Source organism: Gracilinanus agilis, chromosome 5 (genome assembly GCF_016433145.1).
Source record: "Gracilinanus agilis isolate LMUSP501 chromosome 5, AgileGrace, whole genome shotgun sequence".
Classification (NCBI taxonomy): Eukaryota; Metazoa; Chordata; class Mammalia; order Didelphimorphia; family Didelphidae; genus Gracilinanus; species Gracilinanus agilis.
The window spans coordinates 290,497,453-290,518,894 of record NC_058134.1 but is presented as its reverse complement, the minus strand read 5'-3'; the positions used below and the strand labels follow the sequence as shown (position 1 = coordinate 290,518,894).

Here is a 21,442-nt window from a genome sequence, read left to right as displayed (position 1 = left end):
CCCCCCCCGTCTCCCTCTCCCCCTCCCCCTCTGTTCCAAGGCAGAGGGAGGGGTAAGGGCTAAGCAGTGGAAGTTAGTGACTTGTGCAGGGTCATACAACTAGGCCATGTCTGAGATCAGATTTGAACCCAGGACCTCCTATGTCTAACCTGGCTTTCCATACACTGAGCCACCTTGCTCCCCCACAACTATCTTTCTTAAAGGGTCATTTTATAGCTAGGATTTTATAGGTTTGAACCAGAAAGGTCTGGGAACCCAGATTGCTTACTAGATTACAACTCAAAATATTGTTACTTGATCACACAGCTTCTTGGCTGAAGTGACTATTTCAAGAAATTCTCATTGGTCATTAGGCTGTTGTGGATGGTGTATTCTATTCTTTATTGTTGCCTGTAGGACCTTCTGTTTTTTCAACCATTTATTCTCTGAAGGCAGATTTTTGAAATTATGACCAGGGAACTTTTGACCATCTGGAAAAAATGCCCGAGTCGTCTTGTTCAGGCTTCAACTTGGTCCTCCCTTAGTTTTGTATATCCCAAAGAACCTTAGAGATTCCCTAATCTAGCCCGTTCTGTGGACAGTGGACCTCTTTAATAACATCCTTAACAGGTGGCCTTCCTTCTCTTCTTGTATTGCTCTGATGTGGCCTCTAACCTGTTCAGTGGTCTCCATTTCTAGTTGGTTGTGTGTTTTTTTTTTTTAAACACTTACCTTCCATCTTAGAATCAATACTGTGTTTCCAAGGCAGAAGATTGGTAAGGGTGGGCAATGGGGGTCAAGTGACTTGCCCAGGGTCACACAGCTGGGAAGTGTCTGAGGTCAGATTTGATCCTAGAACCTCCCATCTCTAGGCCTGGCTCTCACTCCACTGAGCTATCCAGCTGCCCCAGTTTCTGTTTCTATTTGCTTTTGATACCAGTGCACTGTGACTATTGTTGTTATCATTGACTGTTGTTTCAGTTGTGCCCAATACTTTGTGATTCCATGTGGGGTTCTTGGGGCCAAGATACTGGAATGATTTGCCATTTCCTTCTTTGGCTCATTTTACAGATGAGAAAGCTGAGGCAAACAAGGTTAAGTGACTTGCCCAGGGTTAGACTGCTAATTAAGATTTGACTTTAGGCCTATACTCTAGTCACTGTGCCACCAAGCTGCCCCAATGTGATTATTATCTTCCTTTTTTAGATATCATACTTCTCTTAATGCAAACTAGGATTGCATTAGTTTTTAGCAGTGGTACCCTATTCTTGTTTGTTCTTACTGAATTTGAGGTCAATGAGGAACCCTGTGTTTTTATTATGTAACTATATCCCATAAATAGATAAATCACAATTCTTCTTCCTCCTTTACTTCTTTTTTTGTGCTTGATTTTTATTTTATTTATTTTGGAAAAATAGAATTAATTAATTTAGAGTGTTTTTCCATAATTCATGTTCTTTCTCTCCCCTCTCCCCACCCCCCTCCCATAGCCAATGCACAATTCCATTGGGTTTTACAAAATGTATCATTGATCAAGACCTATTTCCATATTACTGATATTTGCACTAGGGTGATCATTTAGAGTCTATATCCCCAATCATATCCCCATCGACCCATGTGATCAGTGTACTTGATTTTTAAAAACAAAAATGCTTGAACCTGATATTTATTTTTTAAAAATAAAATGTGATTGATGTTTTTACATTACCTATATTTTCTCATGTAACCTTCCCTCCTTGTACCTTATAACAAAGAATAAAAAAAATAGTTGGGCAAAGCTGATCAACATATAGAAAAAGTCTCACCATATTTTCAGTGCTCTCCACTCAGTTTCTTACCTCTGGAGAGAAACCAAGGGAAGGAGAGGCCTTCACATTCTTCTTCCTGAAGATTGAGCTTGGCAATTGTAATTTCACAGTTTTTAGATATGATAGATGATATAGTGATCATATATTGAATTCTCCAGGTTCTGCTTGTTTTACTTCATGTAAATCTTCCTGTGCTTCTCAGTAATTCACTATAGTTGTCGTTTGTTGTGGCACAGCAACATTCCATTCCATTCCATTCATGCACCACAGTTTGTTTTGCCCTTCACTAATGACAGACATCACTTTTGTCCTACTGAAAAAAGTGCTGCTGGAATGTTGGGCTATATTGGGAGCAATTTGACCTCCTGGGAATATAGGCCTAGTCCTTAAATCTCTGGAACATTTTTTAAAATCAGTTTTATTGATTTCCTTTGTTTTTGTCACGTTCATTTTTTGTTATATCTCCCTTTTCCATACACATTGTGATACTGAGTCCTCCCTGATCACAAATTTTCAAAGTGGTTTGATATAGTAACCACACTTAATAGCTTTCTTAGCAGTCAGCCCTCAGCTGGGTGACCCTGAGTGAGTCACATAACTTCTGTTTGCCCGAGTGCCCCCAGCTGTAGAATGGGGATGATAATAGCACCTACTTCCCAGGGTGGTTGTGAGGATGAAATGAGATAATACTTGTAGAGCTCTTAGCACAGTGCCTGGCGCTCTAGAGATGGTTATTCCCTTTCTCCCAAAAGCAGGTCTTGAAGTAGATTGCTATGAAATGCCACTTTCACCTCCTGAGTGCTTTTTGAGTTCTGATTTGGTCATCCCTGTTGGCTGCCCTTCCCAGCTTCTTGTCAAGGGCACATTTGATAAATAGGTTTTCTCTTTCTTTATCTAAGCCCTTTATCTACTGCTTTCTCCCTGAAATCTCTTCTTGTTTGCTCCTAGTTGCAAATGTACTATCCCAAAGGATCCCAGTAATCACACGCTGCAGTACTGGAAGGACCACAACATTGTGGCAACGGAAACCAGTTGGGCCAACCTGACCGTCAGTGTAAGTTGATGAGCAGCTGAGCTGCCAGCTGTCCAATAGGCCAGCAGGGCAAGCTCTGGATTTAACTAAAAGAGAGGAAATAGGGTCATCCTCAGTTGGATTACTTTCTCTTTCTTGGGGAAAAAGCTTTATTATTCATGATGCCTCCCCCCTTTTCAGACCAGGAGGACATGATTTTGTAGCTCTTTTGGATGCGGAGGGGAGAATGTGACTCTCTGTGATTCTTCCCTTTTAGCAGGAATACCATTAGGGTAGCTGGAGCAGCTTGCATAACTCAGCCATTTAAGGACTTCCTGGTTTGGTTTTGCCATTTGGAATGGGAGGCAGAGGGCCCTTGTGCCATACCAGCTTGCTGATCCTATGTTTGGGAGAGAATTGGGTACATTCTTTATTACCTGTTCCTTTGAAGAGTTCCAGTAGACAAAAGATAACAGGGATCCTTCATCCCTGATAATTCTGATACTTCTGCTATAAGCTTTCTGGTGTATTTTGCCAGTGATTTCAGGTGTAGCCCCAGCTATTGACAGATGTGAGATTGCTTCTCAGAAAGATGTATTCTAGATGTATTCTGTACAAGACAGCCATCCACACACTGGCTCTACCTTCTATCGCCTCTTCTAGTCAGCCCCTTTTACCTCTCCAGGGAGGCAGCAACTGCTGAGAAGGTCATGGGTGTGCTCCTGGCAACCTCTCCTCCAGAGTGGCGAGGGGAGAAGCGGTCAGTGTGAGGAGGGAGGGGTTGGACAATGCAGGCAGGTCCGCACAGGGGAGGACAATGTCTGCAATGATGAGACTCTGCCTCCCAGCTGGCGTGCTGGGTTGGTGGCCTTAAATAACTGGGAATGTTTGTTTCTTCAGGAGTGTCAGGAGATGCATGGAGAATTCACGGGATCTGCCTGTGGTCACCATGGACCTTACACACCTGACGTGCTCTTCTGGTCCTGCATCCTTTTCTTCACAACCTTTATCCTCTCCAGTACATTAAAGACGTTCAAGACGAGCCACTATTTCCCAACCAGAGTAAGTAGCAGTTACTTGGATCATCAGATTCCCATGAATTCTGCCTTCTGCTTTGATGTCAGGGCAGCAGACAACAATGTCCTCAGCCTCCATTCTCCTCCAGCCCCTTGTAGCTGGCAGAATGTGTTGGGGGTGGTAGGGGTGGGGGAGTAGGAGCTCCCCCATGTGCTCTACAATGATGTTCTCCACTCTGGGTCTTTAGATGGTTTGGGTGAGGATGAAGGAATTAATCTGTATACATAGTTTGGTTTAAAAGTGCTGCATGAGTTTAAGAAGGCAGTTATGCTCCTCTTCACCTCTGAGGAGATGTGATCTTGCCTATAAAATGAGGGGATCCAACTAGATGGTCTTGATTATTACTTTCCTAGTTCTTTCCAGTTCTAAGTCCTATGAAATCCAGTTAGCATGCAAGACAAGCTAAACTGAGTGGTCTAGAATGCTCTGGGAGTTCAGAGGAGAGTGAAATCAGTGAGGAGTCTACTAGGCAAAGAAGGAGTCCTGGAGGTGGTGGGACTTTGGTTAGGCACTGAAGGCTCTGGATAGCTGGTTTCCCAGAAAGATAGAAGTTTCAGTGTTTAGGAGTTCTGTAGGAACAGTTGAAACTTCTGGTTAGAACTATTGATGAAAGTGTGGTATTGCTCTAGAAAGTTGTGCCATCTCGTGGAAAGAGCCAGAGGATCTAAGATGGAGACCCAACCCTACCATTTCCTGGAAGTTATTCCATCTTTTGATGCCTCAGTTTCCTCATCTGTCAAATAGGGAGATTTGCAATACCTGCCTCCTAGGCGTATTGTGAGTAAAATGCTTTGTCAATTGGCACTCTGTGGGGAACTGCCATTAAATTCAGATAAAGGCAGGAGGTTCTCCCCAATATGGCAGCAAGAGTAGACATAGACCAACCCATCGCTCTCACCATGACTCCAACGAAGTGGGAAGCCCAGTATCAGACCAAGTAGGAGAAACAGTAGTAAGTGCCTTTTCCCCAGCCAGGGCCAAACAGAGAGAGAGCTGTTCGAGGAGGGCAATAGAGTAGGGGTCACAGTCAGCATTTATCTAGGACTGTCAGGCTATAAAGAGCTTTACAAATGTCCCATTTAGTCCTCACAACCACCCTGGGAGGGAGGCGCTGTTTTGATCCCATTTTACAGATGAGGAAACCAAGGCAGTCAGAAATGAAGTCATTTTCATTTGACTCAATTCATAGCTAGTAAGTGTCTGAGACTGGATTTGAACTTGGGCCTTCTTGCCTCCAGGCCCAGCTCTCTTTCTCCTGCCTGGCCTCAGAAGGATACAGCTCACAGAACCCTTTAGCAAAAATCCCTCACAGCCAGCTGTAGAACTCATTGTGGCACAGAGTCCCTTGTAGGCCTTATTGCTGTTACTGAAATAATTCTGGTTATATCATCTGAGCATCATGTGTACAGATGCTGTGCTAGATGCTGTGCTGACTGCAGATATGGTCTTTTCACCTGGGGTGTCTGAATAGCTCCTGGGCGAATCCTGTGCTCAGAGCTCTGACAAGGGCCCCCCGGGACCTGCTTCCAGGTCCAGCTGGCTCAGAAACTGAAGGCTTCCCCTCTCCAGCCTGGCCAGCGTTCTGCTGGTCTGCAGAGATGGGAGGATCGGTGTCTGGCGCCTCCTGCAGCCTCACTTCATGGGCCCTGAATTGTGGGCAGTATATGCATGCTCAGTTATATCCAGAATATTACAAGGACTTCAAATGCTCATTTTTGCAACATTTTCTAATTTTCTCATCATTTCTTCTCCCAGGTACGCTCCATGGTGAGTGACTTTGCGGTTTTCCTCACCATTTTCACGATGGTAATTCTCGATTTTTTAATCGGTGTCCCATCCCCGAAGCTCCAGGTTCCAAGTGTGTTTAAGGTAAAAAATTCATGTGATGTGTGCTTGGCTTTGTTTCAAAGAATTTGGTTCTAAGTGTGGCTCAAAAGAGCTTTTTGGACACCCTGGCCTAGGGTGAGTTCTCCTGCCCTGCCACTGCTTCAAGAACAAAAGGCATTTTCAAAGAAATTTGGAAAAACAAATACTTTTGGGGGTGAGGCTGAGGACACCCAGCTTAACACTAGTTTTTCTCTTAGTCCAAAGATGACAAAAATGGAAGGCTTTATTAATGGAAAGGTTCTGGCAATTGTAGCAAAGCTGCTTACTGTGCTTCTTTTTCTCTTATTTTGTGTATTTACTGTTAAGGTTTTTAGGTCTGTTGTGAAAATTTGCCAAAAGGATCTGAAAGTGTGGGGCAGGAAGGCCTGAGGATGGATCTGGTCCTCATGTTTCTGATTCGTCAACAGATAGTGATGGGCCTGCGAGGCCTGGTCCTGAGAGCCCTTATTTATCAAACCCAAGCCACTGACAAGCATGGTGCAGAGTGAAGGGTACTGGGAAATCAGAGTAGGGTGACTCTTAGGACATAATGAGAAAGTTAGACAGCGGGATGGGAAAGGGGAGGAGAGGGCACACACACTCACAAATGGACGGGCATGCAGGACCTCCAGAGACTCTGCTGCCACCGAAGGGGGACTCAGGGATACCCTGAGAGCCAGTCTCCAGGGAGGGAGGGAGACAGATGCTCCTTAACACTTTTCTCTCTGAGAATACATTTGGGTTATTAAGTGTCCTCTTCTTTCTTTTTCTAACCCTGACCTACTGTCTTAGAATCACTAGTTCTAAGGCAGAAGAGCAGTAAGGGCTAGGCCATGGGGGTTAAGTCACTTGCCTAGGATCACACAGCTAGGAAGTGTCTGAGGCCAGATTTGAACCCAGGACTTCCTGCCTCTGGGCCTGGCTATCCATCCACTGAGTCACCCAGATGCCTTGCATCCTCTTTTAGGAGTGTAAATTCCTCTGGAGGAGTAACAGATCTGGTTCACTTCCCCTTTAGGGTTTTCCCCTGATACCCAGCTGAAAGTAGCTGCCCCCAAGGAAGGGGAGTTTTGGCTGGCTGCTGGGGTTTGGGTAAAGAAGGAGGCGGCTTTGTGGGACTTCCCACTCCCTGTAGCTCCCTCCTGTGTCTTGGGCTTTGTGGCCTCTTCAACACAGTGACATGGTGCACATCCATCTCACTTGGCTGGGATGCTGCTGCCTGGCATTGATCCAGACTCATTGTTTGCGATTTGTCTGTGATCATCTCAAGGTGAGGGTCCGTGGTAGCCCCTGGCACTAAGGCCTCTCCTGGTAGACACTCATTTTTAGTGGCGCTGCTCCTGGTGCTGGACTTCTCCCAGAACCTGGCTGGGTCTGTGTGTAGGACAGAATGGAAGAGGAGAGGACCAGGGCAGGATAGGCTGTTCATAGAACTTGTCATTTCGAGCTGCCCCAAACTGGGCTCGTCAGCCCCACGTGCCATGGGCAGGAAGCAGTCAAGGTGGCTCTGTGTGGTCCTGAGTTACCATCCACATGCTGGAAGGGCACTTGGGATCTTCTCGCAAGCCTGTGTTAGGGCAAAGACTCACAATCTCACGGGGGTGCTATTCTCCCTGGCCCCTGAGATCTTAGTCCCCTAAAGAGCTCTGGACTCAGTGTCAGCTGCATCCTGAGAGTCCTGGCATGGTATTGGGGAGGGAAAGAGAGAAGCATTTATGGAGCACGTCCTGGGCACTTCACAGGTGTTGGCTCCTTTGATACAACAAACCTGGGCCAGAGGCACCGTTATTGTCTCCCTTTATAGATGGGGAGACTGAGGTTAAACAACTTTCTTAGGGTTATGCAGCTAACAAGCGTCTGAGGATGGATCTGAACTTGGGTCCGTTGCCTGGCTAGCTGTCCTTCCTTTCCCATGAGATGAATCTTAACTCGGGTTTGTTGTGGTTGGACCTGCCTTAGGCATGTGGCTACCCAAACAATATTCACTGAACGGTGACTACAGGAAGCCCAACAGGTCAATGGCCAGAGCAAGCAGAGGGGACCTGAGAGCACACTGCTGGGCATGTAGATTTAGTTCTAGAACAGAGAAAGAGCCAGGTTTGGGGAAACAAGTCTGCCTTCATGATTCTGTTTTTCCTTTTGTTAATGATGGAATCTGGATGGATTCGGAGGGCATTGGGAGGTGGGCTGGCAAGGAGCTGGGCATCACCCAGGGCTACCCAAAAGTCAAGTCTGAACCCAGAACTCCCGGTGGGAATCCACATCCCTTTCTCCCTGGATAATCCACCAAGATGAGAATCTGCTGATGGTTAACTGAGAAGTGACTCATTCAAAAGGGGTTTGGAACAAAAAGCAAGGGTTTGAGAAGAAGTTATAGTCGTTGATACTTTCAGACAATATTAAAGAGGAAAAAGCCTGATTTCTATTCAATTCATTTTTTTCTTTAATTTTTCTTAAACCTTTACTTCCTGTTTTAGTAACAACTTTTAAGACAGAAAGACAACGACTAGGCAAATGAGGTTCAATGACTTGCCTAGGGTCACCTAGCCAGGAAGAGGCTGACGGCAAATTGGAACTCAGGCTCGGCACTCTTTCCACTCTGCTGCTCAGCTGCCCCAAGAGACTAAGTCTTTTTTTTTTTCATAACCCTTATATCTGGTCATAGAATCAACTGTGTATTGATTCCAAGGAAGAAGAGCAGTTAGGGCTGTTCAGTGGGGGTTAACATGGCTAGGAAGTGTCTGAGGAAAAATTTGAACCCAGGACCTCCTGTCTTGGGCCTGGCTCTCCATCCACCAGAGCACCTAGTGGCCCTTCCCCAAGATGAAGTCTTTTGAATTTGGCTATTACATTCCTGGAGGTTGTCTTCTGAGGATTTAGTATAGAGGATGTTCTATGGACTCTTTCAATGTCTATTTTACCCTCTTGTTCAAGGACATCAGGGAAGTTTTCTTGGATAATTTCTTGTAGTATGATATCTATATTTCTGTTTGTGTCTGATTTTTCCAGAAGACCAATAATTCTCAAGTTGTCTTTTCTAGACCTGTTTTCTTGATCTATCATCTTCTCATTGAGATATTTCATGTTTCCTCCTATTTTGTCAATCTTTTGACTTTGCATTATTAATTCTTGCTGTCTTGTGAGATCATTGGCTTCTACTTGCCCAATTCTAGCCTTTAAATACTGGTTTTTGGCTATAATCTTTTGGTTTTCCTTTTCAGTCTGGTCTATCTGGTCTTCAATTTGCTTCTCATTTCATTTGATTTCTGAACCTCAATTTCCAATTGAGAAATTCTGCATTTTAAACTGTTATTTTCTTTTTGAACTATTTCCCACTTTTCTTGCCAGATCTCTTCCATCTTTCTCATGATCTCAGATTTGAACTCTTCAAGCGCTTGTGACCAATTTTCATTTTTTTGGGAAGGTTTGGATGTCTTTAATTGTTTATCTTCCTTTGCATTCTGGATTTTTTCTGTGCAAAAGTTATCAAGTGTTAAGAGATTTTTTCTTGGTCTTTTTGGTGGTTATTTCTTGAGCCTTGCTTGTCATCATTATGCTGGTTTTTCTTTCTCAGCCAGAAGTCTGAGTGAGGCAGGCAGACTCTCCTGCTAAGGAGCAGTTTTTGCCTCAGGCTACTTTGCGAGTCTTCTGGCTTCCACTGTCTGCTAGGCCTCTGCTGTCCATGGCCCCTCTCAGCTTCACTCCTGCACCCAAGGTCTGTGCTCCCCAGCCTCCTGGAGTCTAGTCTAGCTGTTCTCAGGGTCAAGCCCCCAGTGGTCCTAGTCAGCTGCCCAGAGTGCGGAAATTGGCCCACACTTGCTCCTCCACCTGAGGTTCTCCCCTGAGTCTCAGTGAGCTGAGTTGCTTCCACTGTCCTCTGCCTCTCTCTGCTCCACTCCCCCGCCCAAGGTCTGCATTCTCTAGCCTCCTGGAGTCTCAGGCCTTGCTGCTCTCAGGGGCAAACTCCTGGTGGTCCCAGTTAGCTGCCAAGAAGCTAGATTTTGCCCACGCTCGCTCTCACTCTGGTGCGCAGCCTCTGACTATGGTACTGTGGGTGGGGTGGGGAAGGTTTGATCCTCTCACGTTTTGATGGGAGCGATTTCCCCCCTTATAGTGAGGAAATGCCCAAATCCCATGTACCTTTGATACTACACCCTATTGTGAGATCCCTTCTTTCATCTGGATTTGTTTGTTTTGTCCTTTGGTGGTATGCTGGTGGTTGGTTGTGAGGAGAGTTAAGTGGTGCCCTGTTCTACTCTGCAGCCATCTTAACCTGGAAGTCCTGAGATGAAGTCGTAAAGAGACTTTTTCCCTTCTCTCTGCTAGTTAAAATACAAAAATTAAGCTATGGATTGTGCCTTTGTTTCTTCCAGCCCACAAGGGATGACCGGGGCTGGATCATCAATCCCATTGGCCCCAATCCCTGGTGGACAGTGATCGCTGCCATCATCCCTGCTCTCCTGTGCACCATCCTGATATTCATGGACCAGCAGATCACAGCCGTCATCATCAACAGGAAGGAGCACAAGCTCAAGGTAGGGGAGTCTAAGGAGCCTCTTTGGGGAGTTCTCTGTCCTCTCCTTCCTCATGCTGTGGTGGTGGGGGGAGGGGGCAAAAGGGAGAGAGGGGTAGTGGGCAATAGTTAGGGAAGGGGGAGGAACAGGCTTAGGCATTCTGCCCAAATCCCTGAAGGAAGACGGGATGCCCCACACATGGAGGGCCAGGAGAGCCCCTAGACAAATAGGCGTCTTCTCAGGAACTTAAGGTCTTGGGAGTGGCTGGGGGGTTTGGTGGATGAAGAGCCAGACTGAGAGGTGGAAGGTCCCAGGTTCCAAGCTGGGTGACTCTGGGCAAGTCACTGAACTCCATGGCCCAGTCCTTACAGCTTTGCTGCCTGGGGGCTGATAATTAGTGCTGATTCTAAGGTGGAAAGTGAGGGTTTAAAAAGAACTTCAGGTCTCAGAGAGCTCAGGGAGCACCAGCAGGTTAAGGGAAATGACTCCCTTGTAGTCCCACAGCCAGGATGAGATGGAACTCGCTGCCTTTTCTGCTGTCTGGGATGATGGCATCATTGTAGTTCCTGGCACCACCTCCAGGCTTTGCTGGCATCATTCATTTTCCTTCCTGACATCTCTGTCCTCTGAACCCCAAATAGGCGTCTGGAGAGGAGGCTGGTGGCTCATGCAGTCAGTGTCTGGCCTTGCATGAGGAGGAGCAGCCTCTGCATCTGGGCCTTGGGGAGCCCTGGAGGGCTCCCGTGCTGGCCTCTGCTGACCAAGTCCATGTTTCCTCACAGAAGGGGTGCGGATACCACCTGGACCTGCTGATGGTGGCCGTGATGCTGGGTGTTTGCTCCATCATGGGCCTGCCCTGGTTTGTGGCAGCCACTGTCCTCTCCATCACTCACGTCAATAGCCTCAAGCTCGAGTCGGAGTGCTCAGCCCCGGGGGAGCAGCCCAAGTTCCTGGGGATCCGTGAGCAGAGAGTCACAGGGCTCATGATCTTTGTGCTCATGGGCTGCTCCGTCTTCATGACGACCGTGCTGAAGGTAAGGCGAGACCCCCGGTGCCTGAGGGCCCCCTTCTCTCCCAGGACCCCCGCCTTAGATCCCCCCTCTTCACCACCTCCTTCTGTTGAGCATTTGTATTGGTGCCTGGTGCATGGCCCGGAGGGTGGCAGGAAGCAGGCAGGCTAGAATGACAGGTTGAATCCAAGCAGATGAAATCTAATCGGGTCTGTGGCACATTCTAAACTTGAGTGAAAAACAAAAAAAACCCACTGCCAGTATAGGGAGGTGAGAGGGTTGCAGAGAGCCATTCCTGGGAAGAAGATCAGGGGGCTTAGTGAACCACCAGCTCACCTGGAGTCAGAGCAGCAGAGGGGACCCTGCAGGAACAAGCCGGTCAGAGGCCGAGGGGAGTCGCCAGGGTAACCAGCACCCACCTCTAATGAAGGAAGCTTGTGGCAGGGCGATCACTGAGCATTTCTGAGGCGGGCAGCCATCCAGCGGTGCCAGGGCTCCATTTTAGAGGAAAGGATGAGGTGGCAGGTGCCTGACCGTCCCAGGTCTCCCACACGGGCCCTGAACCAGATGGCCTTGCCTGGATAATCAATCACACCAGATTGCGCGCTGTCTTGGCGGGGGGGCCGTGGAGCAGGAGAGAGACAGAATTTGCCACTCAAAATTTAAAAAAAAAGTTAAAATCGGAAAAATGTAACTGAGAGATACTTAGTGAAAGAAATAAGACTGTATTAAGAAAGCAAAGCAAAGCACGGCTGGAAGAGCCTCCATGCATGACCGAGGACGGCCGTGTCCTCGGTGCTGACTGGAGGAATCCATGTTTGAAGAGAAGGTGGTGGGAGGAGAGGAGCCGGCGGCACGGCGCCAGATGATGGACTTAGTCCAAGACCAGGAGGCCAGGAATTGGGGCCCCACCATCCTGAGTGATCTTTGACCCAGCAGAGCTCAGCTTGGGGGTCTGATGGGGAGGGCCGCGGTGTCGGGGCTCAGCCCCAGAGGCTGCAGGGAGAGGGGCACCGAGCGGGGGAGGGAAGCCGTGAAATCGGGTGCTCCGTCAGGCTCAGAATGGTAACGGTGGCTTTGCCGTGATCTCGGGCTTCTGTCTTCTCTTCTCTTCTCGTGTCTGCCTCCAGTTCATTCCCATGCCGGTGCTTTATGGAGTTTTCCTCTACATGGGAGTTTCTTCGCTTAGAGGAATCCAGGTATGAATCCTCCCCACAAGCCTTGTTCAGCCCAGGCTCCTATTGGGTAGTGGGAGAAAATCCTCCACAAAGGGCAAGTCTGGTTTTGGAAAATGGTTTGGTGGTCCGGCTTACAGCATCAGACTTTCATGAAAATGGGGAAGGGGCCCGGAGGCTGCTGCCAAGGCACCTGAGCCCATCTCCCGGGTAGCCCAAGGCCCACACCAGTCCGGCTCCGTCCCCCGGGCCAGGGAAGGCCTGGCAAAGCCTTGGTTTCTGCCAAAGATCCGAATCCTGGGATTGGCCGAGAGCTAGACAGCAATGGGGCTGCAGAGGCCTAAATGGCAGACCCTGAGTGAGGGACGATTAACAGGGAGTGTCCCCGGGTGTGTGGAAGGCGCTCTTGGGAGGGCAGCGCCTCTGGGCTCACCACGGAGGGTCACTATCGGCCGGCGCTACTGGGCACAGCTCTGGATGGCCGTCGTTTCAGCTGCTGGTTTCTCTTGGCTCTGAGAGAATATGTCTGGGGCCAGGCTCGGACACTGCCCCATCTCCTTGGTGTGGGGCCTTAGAGAAGTTCTTAAAAACTTTGGGCTCCAGGCTGGTCATTGTACGTTGTCTTTGATCCCTGTATGAGACCTGACTGTAGCCATTGGTCTAAAGCGAAGCCCTCCAAGGGAACAGGACCACTGGGCCTCTCAGGACAGCGGGGACGCGGCTCCCCGGGGCTCTCGACCCCCTCCAATGGTGCTTTGCGCAATGACTCTCTTCCAGTTTTTTGATCGCCTGAAACTCTTTGGGATGCCGGCGAAGCACCAGCCTGACTTCATCTACCTGCGCCATGTCCCTCTGCGTAAAGTGCACCTCTTCACCCTCATCCAGCTGACTTGTCTCGTCCTGCTGTGGGCCATCAAGGCATCCCCAGCCGCCATCATCTTCCCCATGATGGTAACTTTTTCCTCCTCCTTTACACAAGCGATATGCTGGTTTAATTTTGCCTTTAAGGCAGGGTGGCTTTCTCTTAACTGTTTGAGGTGCCTGGTAAGGTTACCTCGTTATCACTTTTGAAAACCCTACCTTCTATCTTAGTGACAATGCTAAGTCAGAAGGGCAAGAGTTTGGCAAAAGGGGTTAAGTGACTTGCCCAAGGTCACACTACCAGGAAGTGTCCATGGCCACATTTGAGCTCGGGTCCTCTCGACTCTGGGCCTGGCACTCAGTCTACTGGGCCACTCACTGCCCCAACTTGATCTTTTTGGAGAGCCTGTAAGACTGAGAAAAGAGAAAGATGTTTGTCATATGTACATTGGTGCAAAATGCTTTATCTCCCATTCTCTCAGATTGAATCAAGTAAATTGTTGCAATCAACTGTGATTGAGATGCTTCAAATGAAGAACAGCCTCTTAAAGCCCTTGGGGAGCAGGGAAAGGGTGTAGAGTAGGGATGTCAGAGTGACAGGACCCAGATGACACCCTCTTCTGTTCCTCCTCCTGAAAAAGGTTTGAGGAACTTTGGGTTAATGGGAGATGGGATGGGGGTGTGGAAATAGGCTGTCCCCTAAAAACCATGACAGTGACTGGGCCTAGGAGTGGATTCCTGGGTGTGGGAGCCCCAGTATTTCATTTTGCTTTTCTTGCCCATTTCATCTCTTTTGTCTCCTGGGCCTGGTCGTAGTGGCAGAGGAGATAGTGCTGAGAACTGCCAGAATGAGGTTTCTGGGGATTAAAACAAAGGGTTTCATTTGCCTGCTTTAAACATTTTTCATCCTTAAGATGAGGGGATAGAAGGTCCAGCTTGGTGCCAGAAAGAACTGGGTTCAAATCTTCCCTCTGACTCTCACTAAGTTTATGATCCTGGGCAAGTCATCTAACTTCTTTTTCTTCTTCTGTAAAATGAGGGAGTCAGATTGGTTAGACCCCTGAGTTTCTTTCTAGCTCTGAATCTATTGTCTTGTCACTCTCACATTCATGTTGAGGGAACATGTTCACTTTATAACCTTAGCTAAGTCATTTACCTCTTTAGGCCTCAGTTTCCTTATCCATAAATTGAGAGGATTAGCTTTGATGTCATTTAAAGCCTCTCAGCTCCAAAATGTAATGATGTGGGAAGTTTCCTCCCTCTCTTTCCTCTAGCTGAGTAGTGCTTCCTTGTTTCCTTTCTCCTTGCCTGGTTCCTCTTCCTTTTCATTTCCTTTGGGCTCATAGATTTGGGCTTTGCAACTTTCCCTAGGCTGCTATTTGGGATCACAAAACTGCCAGTGACTTATGTTTAGGTTTCATGTGAGTTGATGGAGTCTGGCTAAAGAAATGGTCATTGCTTTGAGAGGGTCTACTAAATTTGGACTGAATGAGGTCATGGTCATTGAACTTGGAGGGAAACTAGGTTCTGTTTCCTTAAACTGGAAACATCAGTGGACTGTCTAGTTATATCCAACCACCAGAGCTTAATGCTACATTAAGCTGGTACCGTTATAGCTATACTTTTTTTTAATTTAATTTTTTTAATTTAATTTTTTTTAAATAATCTTTTATTTTTAGAAAAATTTTCCATGGTTACATAAGTCATGTTTTTACTTTCCCCTTCATTCCCTCAACTCCCCCACCCCCCTCCGCTGTAGCTAATTCGCATTTCCACTGGTTTTAATATGTGTGGTCAGTCAAGACTTATTTACACACTATTGATAGTTACATGGGTGTGGTCTTTTCAGGTCTACATCCCCAAACATGTCCTCATCAACCCAAGTGTCCAAGCACTTGTTTTTCTTCTGTGTTTCCACTCCTGTAGTTCTTCCTCTGAATGTGTGTAGTGTTCCTTTCCATAAATCCCTCAGAGCTGTCCTGGGTCATTGCATTGCTGCTAGTACAGACGTCCATTACATTCGATTTTACCACAGTGTATCAGTCTCTGTGAACAATGTTTTTCTGGCTCTGCTCCTTTCACTCTGCATCAATTCCTGGAGGTCTTTCCAGTTCACATGGAATTCCTCCAGTTTATTATTCCTTTGAGCACAATAGTATTCCATCACCAACATATACCACAATTTGTTCAGCCATTACCCAATTGAAGGGCATACCCTTGTTTTCCAGTTTTTTGCCACCACAAAGAGCGCAGCTCCTTTATAGCTATACTTAACCTCCAGGTTCCTGTTATGATAACTATGGGAATGAGTTTGAGCAGCAGCTAATCATTCTTTTCTTGCAACATCCCCCTCCCCACCTCAGTCCCTTCTCTCCATTCTCATGTCACAATTTTAAGGAAGTAAAAATATTCTGATATGTGTTAGTATACTTTAGAAAACAGTTTTGCTTTTGAACTCTGCCAGAAGGTAGTCTCTGGAGATGAAAATTGACTCCTTTAATCCATATTCCTTTTCTTCCCTAGGTTTTGGCCTTGGTCTTTGTCCGGAAAGTCATGGATCTCTGTTTCTCTAAACGAGAACTGAGTTGGCTTGATGATCTCATGCCTGAAAGCAAGAAGAAGAAGCTAGATGATGCCAAAAAAAAGGCCAAGGAAGAAGAGGTTATAATTATTGTGTCAGCTAGACACAGAGATTCCCAAATGCAAAAAGGACCATATGAGAAATCTTCATTTCCAAAATCCCAAAACTAGATTTAAGATCAACTTCCAGAGATGTTATGTGCTAAGATTGTCTTAGGAATTTCTGCCCCTTCCATCTTTTTATCCTAGAGTTTTAAAAATCAAATCTTAAAAAAAAGACAACCCCAAAATGTCATCTAACAACATACTAAATATCTTATAGTTTGAGACAGATAGGTCTAAAATGGAAAATAAATACTAAATCATGAAATTAGTGATATAGTTTTTATATCAAATGCCTGGCCAGCAGCATAGAAAAGAACCTGGCCTATTCCATTAAATAGCTCACAAATTAAGTAGATGAACATATAATTAGTAGAAACACACAAGGTGTGAAACATAGATTGTGTTGGTTAGGGAATGGCCATGGTTATGGGGAATTGCTGGGCCCATGAAGTAATAATGCCTTATTTTCCCACAGGAGGAGGAGAAAATGTTAGAAATGGGACCAGACAAATTTCCCTTGGAGAGCAGAAAGTTACTGAGTAGTCCTGGAAAGAATAATAATTTCAGGTAAGACTATCTTCAAGCATAAAGAATTGGAGGGTTTAGGGGCATTCTAGTTCCAATTTCACCATTAAGTCTACTGGCATAAGCACTCAACTCCCCTCTATCGAAAATCCCCCTTTTTCCTTTCTTGGTATGAAAATAGCCATGCTCAGGATAGTCAGTGCTTTTCAGAGTGAGAAGAGAGAACTTAGAACATAGCCAAGACTGAATGACTGTGGCTTTGGTTGCTGGGGTCAGTAATAGAGATGACTGAAAGGTATGGACAATCCTTCACCCTATTTTCAGCCATTAGTTCCCACTTTTAGGGATTCCATCAGATCTTTTACCCTCAGCTACTAATTGAAAGGCCAGCTGACTCGTGTATTAGTTGTAGCTATCTTAATTCTCATTCTACTTGAATCCCTCACAAGCAGACACATTTCCAGGAGCAGGGAGGAGAAGGAAGAGAAACATGGGTCTTGGGAAGAGAGGGGAACATGATAGCTGTCTTCAGATACTGAAAGGGCTGTCATCAGAAAGATTCTGTTTACTTACTGTGACTCCACAGAGCAGAAAAATAGGTGTAGACATTTCAGGGAGACAAAGATCTTAGGTCAGTATCAAGAAAAGAATTCAAATTGTTTCATTATGGAACAGACCAGTGTATACTGTCCTGTTCATGCAAAGTGTCTAATTAGTGAATGACCCCTAATGGGGCTGTTGTTGAGGGGATTCCTGCATAGGCAGGACATTAAGTAAAGGTGCTGGTCCAGGAGGGGTTGAGAGGCAAGAGCCTTCCAACTATAGCCTCTTCTGCCATGCTGGACCACAGTGATGGGCTAAGCAAAGATTATGGGGGCAGGACATTGCCTTTAATAGAGTTTCCTGGGATGGCAGCTCTGTTGGGACTTCCCTAAGGTTAGGCTCCTGACATGTTGCCCACCATTATGGTCAACAGTGAAGTGGCAGAAACCTGTGGTGTCGTCATTGTGGATTCTTCCCAGTGCAGATCATCACTCCTCCACGTCTTAGAACTTTTTGGCTGACCTTCCAGGCGTCAACCTCTCCAAACTCAGCTGGTTCTTAGCCAGGAGACATCCAGGCCATTGTCTAAGTCCAAGAACAAAGTTTTTGATTCAGTTTAGTGGAACTTGCCCATCTGCTGGCATAACTTTTGAAGACCCAGGTCACCTTCAAAAACATAGCAATGTAATCTAAATGTTTAACAGCCAGCTTTCCAGGGAGGAAAATTGTATGCAAGACATACTTTTATCTGTATTACCAACATTTTCTCCTTTACCTTAAAAAATCTAGATAGTCAACAAAACAATAAATCAAGTTTGTTTTGTAGCATCTGCCAATTTCTGAGGCATAAATGTTCACTCAGTGAAAATTTAACTATTGATTTATACAAACCAGTTTGAGCTAGCTCCAGTAATACCCTTCCTCCATGTTACAATGAGGCATCTGTTGAGGATGATCTTCTCTTATGTATATTATGGAGAAGATTCTTGGTCAGGAATAAGTTGACCTGTAGCACCGATCTCTCTTATAGTTCTAATATTCCCTGATTGTCTGCCTGGCTCTTTTAAGAGTTGACTAGGATTGCATGAAATTACTAGAGAAACATGAGAAATTCAACCAACATTTGTTAAGTACCTACCTGCCACTGTGCCAACTGCCGGAGACATACAAATGAGACAGTCTCTTGCCTTCCAGGCATAACTTTTGTAGAAGACTTTGGTGGAGTCACCCAGGATTTGAAACCTTTAGTGATTAAGTGGCAATCCCTCTTAGCAGTTGGCTGCCCAAGGGAAAATGGAGACTAGTTGTCTTGATTAGATTGTCTGCCTTCATGACTTGTTTGAAGATCCACAATTCCCTAGATCTCTCTTGACTCCTGAGAACTGCACACTGTAGGGATAAAGTGACCTTCCAGTCTAACTCTCAAGACCATATTCCAGGGTCTCCTTCTGACACCCCTAAGTCTCCATCCTGTTACCAGGGACCTTCTAACTTTCTACTCTGCCTATGAAATAAACTTCCAGATCAATGCTTGGTGTTGAATGTGGGATGTGATGTTAGCAAGATGCATTTAGTTTAGGAAAGAAATGTGCTGTTTTAAGTATAAAATGTAAAATCCTTATCAGGCCCCCAGATTTTTCAGATAGATGCTGGTCTTTCCCCCCTCTGAGTAATTTGCCACTGACAGCTAGTAATTGTTCGTCTGTGGGCTAACATTGTCCTAATTGTTGGTTTCAGATGTGACCCTTCTGAGATTAATATTTCTGATGAAATGCCTAAAACTACTGTCTGGAAAGCTCTTAGCATGAACACAGGAAGTGCCAAGGAAAAGAGGTAAAGGGAACTGAATTGTTTCACTTATTCTTGCCCTAAAACTAATTGTTTTAATTGAAGTCATATCATACTGAAAACTTAATTGAAATCATGTCAATCCCTAAAAACCAATCGTTCTAATTGAAATCATATCATAGGCAAAACACTTCTTTGCTTTGGAGAACAAAGTCTTAACTGACGACAACTCCCAGGGCTGCCCACAGTGCCAGAGCACTGGCTGCTTTTACAGACAGATTAATTTATGGGCTTCCCATTCACACATTCCTAAATTCTCTGTTATTTTATTTTGAAATTCAAGGTCATTTTACCCATTTGTCTGGTTTCCATTTCAAAATCAGTTTGTGACTTTTGGAGAGCTATATGGACATATTTGGTATAATTTTTCATTTAACTTGTATGTAGTAAAGAGACTATCAACAAATATTGCTAATGGGGAACTTTCAAGTCTTAGATTTTTATCTTTTCCTACTATGGAAACCAAATTCTGTGTAATTATTTTACATATCTGTAGTTAGCATGGCTCAAGGTTAACCAAGTCAGTGAAAGAAACCAGAGGGCTCAGGGTATGGCTTTTTCCTAGAAAGGTTAGATCCACAAACCTCAATTTGGAGGATTCAGATAATTCAAGCCCAAGTCATTTTGAGGCTTTGTCATCTAGACAGTTGGCATGTGTAGTTCTAGGAGTCTTATTGGGAATGATAACAGCTGGCACTTAAAAAATGCTTTGTCATTAGCAGAGTACTTTCACATTGGAGTCAGAGGACCCGGATTCAAATCCCAGCTCTGTGACCTACCTTTATGTTCTTGGGCAAATCAAAGAATTAAGACCTTCACTTTCCTCATCTTTTACATGACTTACTTCCTCAGTAGAGTGTGAGCTCATTGAGGACCAAAAAAAAAAAAAGTTTTTCATTTTGTCTTTGTGTCTTCATTTATGGCTAATCAAATATTTGTTGAGTTGTGATGGGGTGTAAAAATGAGAGATTGGGCCTGATGATCTCCAAAGTCCTGTCCATCTCTCTTATTTATCTTATTTTTTATTTTAAAAGCCCATACCTTCCATCTTAGAATCAATACTATGTATTGGTTCCAAGGTAGAAAATGCTAAGGGCTAGGCAATGGGGGTCAAGTGACTTGCCCAGGGTCACCCAGCTAGGTCTCCCATCTCCAGGCCTGGCTCTCTAACCACTGAGACATCCAGCTGCCCGCTTCCATCTCTAATATCCTGTGATTATGTTCAATTTGATTATCACACCAGCCTATGGTGCAAATATTGTTATTCCCCTTTGGTAGATGAAATGGAGGTCCAGGTTAATACTTTGCCCAATGTCACACAGGTAGTCAATTTTAGAACTAGAACTTGACTCCAGGATTTCTTGTTCCAAGTTCACCATTCTTTGCATGATACCCTTGTGCCTCGCTACTGGAAATAACCTGGGTTAAGTCAGATGACCTGGGTTCTACTCCCACCTTTGGCCCAAGCTCTGTGTAGTTTGGGAGAAATGGCTTAGCTTCTCTAGATGTCACTTTTCCCAATAAGGATAAAAATCCCTCACCTACCGAACCACATTGTTCTGAGGAGAACGTGTGAAAAGTCCAAAGGTCTCTCATGAGTCCTTCACTGCATGGGTTAAAAGGAATGTGAGTGAAATGTAGAATCTGGTTCTTTCAGAGGAAAATCCAGACAGCTGTTGAACTGTTTAACGCACAAAGTTATTTTTAGCCAAGAACTAGTCTCCTTGTTAAATGAACTTAAAATATAGCAAGATTCAAACTGGTGGTGACATCTTTAAAGTATTGTGTTAAAAGCAGGAATGAATCATGTGTTCCCTTTTTTGGCTAATGGTAACACTTTTATTCAGTCTTTTCAACTAAGAATCTTTGCTGGGATGGAAGAGATGGCCTGGGAGGTACCTCAGGGAAGTGCCAGGAGACAGAGAAGGGAGCAAGTTTCTTAGAAATGAAGCAAGACTCATCCTGGCCCCTTCTTCATTCAGATAACTGGATTCATATTAAAGCCACACAGAAGTGTTCAGTTATTCTCAGTGCGCTTTAGAGGGCATTCGGCCATCCTCATACCAGCAGCCAGTCCCCAGGTATGAGCCTAGAAGAAAACAGAAGAAAGCCTCTTGGTCATTCCTCTCCTCCTCGTCCTCCTTCTCCCACAATGCCGGTGACCAGCAGTCACCACCACTGACAGTCAAACATTCCATTTTTCAGACACTTCTTCTGAAATTCTTTCTCTGCCAACCAGTTGAATACCATGAATCTCCTCCTCCTCCAGCTGCTGAAGAGTCCCATCAGCCAGTCCTCCCTGGGGCCGGGAGGGAAGAGCCCTCCGACTGCAGCTGCCTCTGCTTTGCTGGACCCCACAGGCAGAGTGAAAAAACGATGGGAATGGAACATCACATAGCCAGTCATCTGGTCTAGGGATCTTTTAATTGAGTGGCAGGCTTGGGACGATAGCTTTCCTTGGGGGTTAGACTTCTGATATGCTGCCTGCCACTATGGGGGGCCCAGAAGTGGCAAACTCATAGCTTCATAGCAGCACCGG

At 45.6% G+C, this 21,442-nt stretch overlaps 1 protein-coding gene across 1 annotated transcript in view; it reads left to right on the top strand.

The window, feature by feature from the left end:
* SLC4A8 (solute carrier family 4 member 8) overlaps positions 1 to 21,161 on the top strand; it is a 72,096-nt gene extending 50,935 nt beyond the window's left edge. The window contains exons 15-25 of the mRNA XM_044678629.1: positions 2,736 to 2,841; positions 3,700 to 3,861; positions 5,632 to 5,745; positions 10,116 to 10,277; positions 11,039 to 11,290; positions 12,397 to 12,465; positions 13,219 to 13,392; positions 15,826 to 15,963; positions 16,463 to 16,554; positions 18,793 to 18,888; positions 21,109 to 21,161. Of these exons, the coding sequence (XP_044534564.1) occupies positions 2,736 to 2,841; positions 3,700 to 3,861; positions 5,632 to 5,745; positions 10,116 to 10,277; positions 11,039 to 11,290; positions 12,397 to 12,465; positions 13,219 to 13,392; positions 15,826 to 15,963; positions 16,463 to 16,554; positions 18,793 to 18,888; positions 21,109 to 21,121 (1,378 nt within the window). The 3' untranslated portion in view covers positions 21,122 to 21,161. The remainder of the gene's footprint in view (positions 1 to 2,735; positions 2,842 to 3,699; positions 3,862 to 5,631; positions 5,746 to 10,115; positions 10,278 to 11,038; positions 11,291 to 12,396; positions 12,466 to 13,218; positions 13,393 to 15,825; positions 15,964 to 16,462; positions 16,555 to 18,792; positions 18,889 to 21,108) is intronic.
* The last annotated feature ends 281 nt before the right edge of the window (positions 21,162 to 21,442 follow it).